The sequence below is a fragment of the Mustela lutreola genome, chromosome 7, assembly GCF_030435805.1.
Source record: "Mustela lutreola isolate mMusLut2 chromosome 7, mMusLut2.pri, whole genome shotgun sequence".
Taxonomy (NCBI): domain Eukaryota; kingdom Metazoa; phylum Chordata; class Mammalia; order Carnivora; family Mustelidae; genus Mustela; species Mustela lutreola.
Genome location: NC_081296.1, coordinates 79,238,836 through 79,240,756, shown reverse-complemented (window position 1 = coordinate 79,240,756; position 1,921 = coordinate 79,238,836). Strand labels below are relative to the sequence as shown.

Below are 1,921 nucleotides of genomic sequence, written 5' to 3'. Positions count from 1 at the left end.
CATGAACAACTTCTGGGGCTGGACGTTCACTGCAAGGATGACCACAGGATCACATCATTGTTACGTGATTCTACCTTGAAATTAGTTACACTCTGGCTGAGGAACTCTTGCCATCAAACGGTTTTCAATGTCACTAAGAAACACCTGGAGTTGGGGTAAGTTATTCTGGCTCCTATACTCTTGTTCTCTGAATGATTTTGTATCAACCAGACACTGAGGGACAAACAACCACAGACTGTGCTGGGACCAGAATGGATCAGGCAGAGACACTCAGCTTCCAGGGCCCTGTTCTGCTCAGAGTTTGCGCTCAGCTCCCCCTGCAGTCCCTGTCACTGTGTCACTCAGGGCACAGTAGTACACAGCTGAATCTGAGGCTTGCACTGAGCGTTTCTCCAAGTGGAAGGATTTGGATTTGCCATCGTAGGTGGCTTCAAATCCTTTGTTGCTTCCTTTCTCCTTGTCCTTCAAGGCTTTCAGGAGGAGCTCTAGACCTTCACCGGGATACTGGACATACCAGAAAAGGGCAGGGTACCCTGATGCTGAATAAGTACAATTCATAGTCAGGAAAGCATTTTCTGAGAGGGTCACTTGGCCTTCCGTCTGAGTCACTGAGTTTCCACGGGTTTGTCCTGAGGAAAAAGAAAAGAGACCTGTGTCACCTTGGGCAGGAAGCTCTTGGATAAATTATAGCTCAACTTTTTACTGATACAAAAGAAAAAGAATCCAAATTTTAAGAAGGATTTTACTTACCAAGCATTAAGAGTACCACAGTCCCAAAGCCCAGAGAACACTTCATCTCTGGCGTGTCACCTAAATAATGTTTTTCTTTCTTACGATGAATAAGTTTGGAGTGACAGAGAAATGATCAGTGGAAGCCCACATTTCACACAGGAAATGTGATTGCAGTAGGAAGCTGCACCCCCTGGTGGACAGGGGCTGAAATGGGTGCTTGTTGGCCAGAATCCTTAAACACTGAAAAACATGACCAGACTGGTCATGCAATTACTACTCCAGACCTCTTTACAAAATCCAGTCCCTTGAGAAGCATCATTAAATTAAGTAGCTGAACTAATGAGTGTCTCTTGGATATGTCAATTTACAAAAAATTATGTGGTTGATGTCAGTGAGTATGTTTTTACGGTTGGTCATTGCTCCCAATACTATAAAGACAATCTGGTTTCTTAAGTTTCCAACTTTTCTTAACCCTTTCACGTATCTCCTGCATTATACTATAAAGGAATAGCAAATACATTAATTATTTCACATATTCATGAAATTTTTTTTTAATTGTCATCAAAACAAAGTCTCAGGTTTAAAAAGACACTAGTAGAAGCTAAGAAAAAATGCTTGAGCAGGTCATCATAAATATGAATTCCAAGATGGTCCTTATGTAAGCACTTCTCTAAAAAAATAACAACAAAACCAAGTAAAAGTTCAATTAATTCTATCTTGGTTGTAGAATATTTGACACTAAATTTTGTAAAGAATCACTATGAATGATTGATTTGATGATCCATGAGAACAAGATATAGCAAAGCCAGGACAGATATCTAGTGCAGCCAAATGATACCAACAAACACTTGCTACAATCCAGCAGAGACAACACTTCACACTGGGAATATACTGGATGCAACATTAAACCAAACACTAGTGGGGAGATTTTTCTAGGACAGACAATGGGGCTTTCCATGCCTTTCTGGGAGTCAATGAGATCCCATGAAATTTGGAACGGTGGGATATGCTCTGAAATACTGTCCTAAGGAAACTTTTGTGTGTCTCCAAAGGGATATAACACAGTTGCATTCCCTGCCTGAGCTAAGAGTGTGGATGGGTAATAGTATTTTATTTTCTACATGGATTGAACCATTCTCTTTCCTGAGAGCCACAACAATCACAAGAGTCAAATATCAGGGGCACCAGC

The 1,921-nt window shown here is 41.0% G+C and overlaps 1 gene segment (V, D, J or C); it reads right to left on the bottom strand.

Moving 5' to 3' along the window:
* Nucleotides 1–294: 294 nt before the first annotated feature.
* On the bottom strand, nucleotides 295–853 carry LOC131837193 (T cell receptor alpha variable 9-2-like). The segment is given in 2 exon segments: nucleotides 295–629; nucleotides 751–853. Coding segments are annotated over 2 exon segments (381 nt in total).
* Nucleotides 854–1,921: the final 1,068 nt, after the last annotated feature.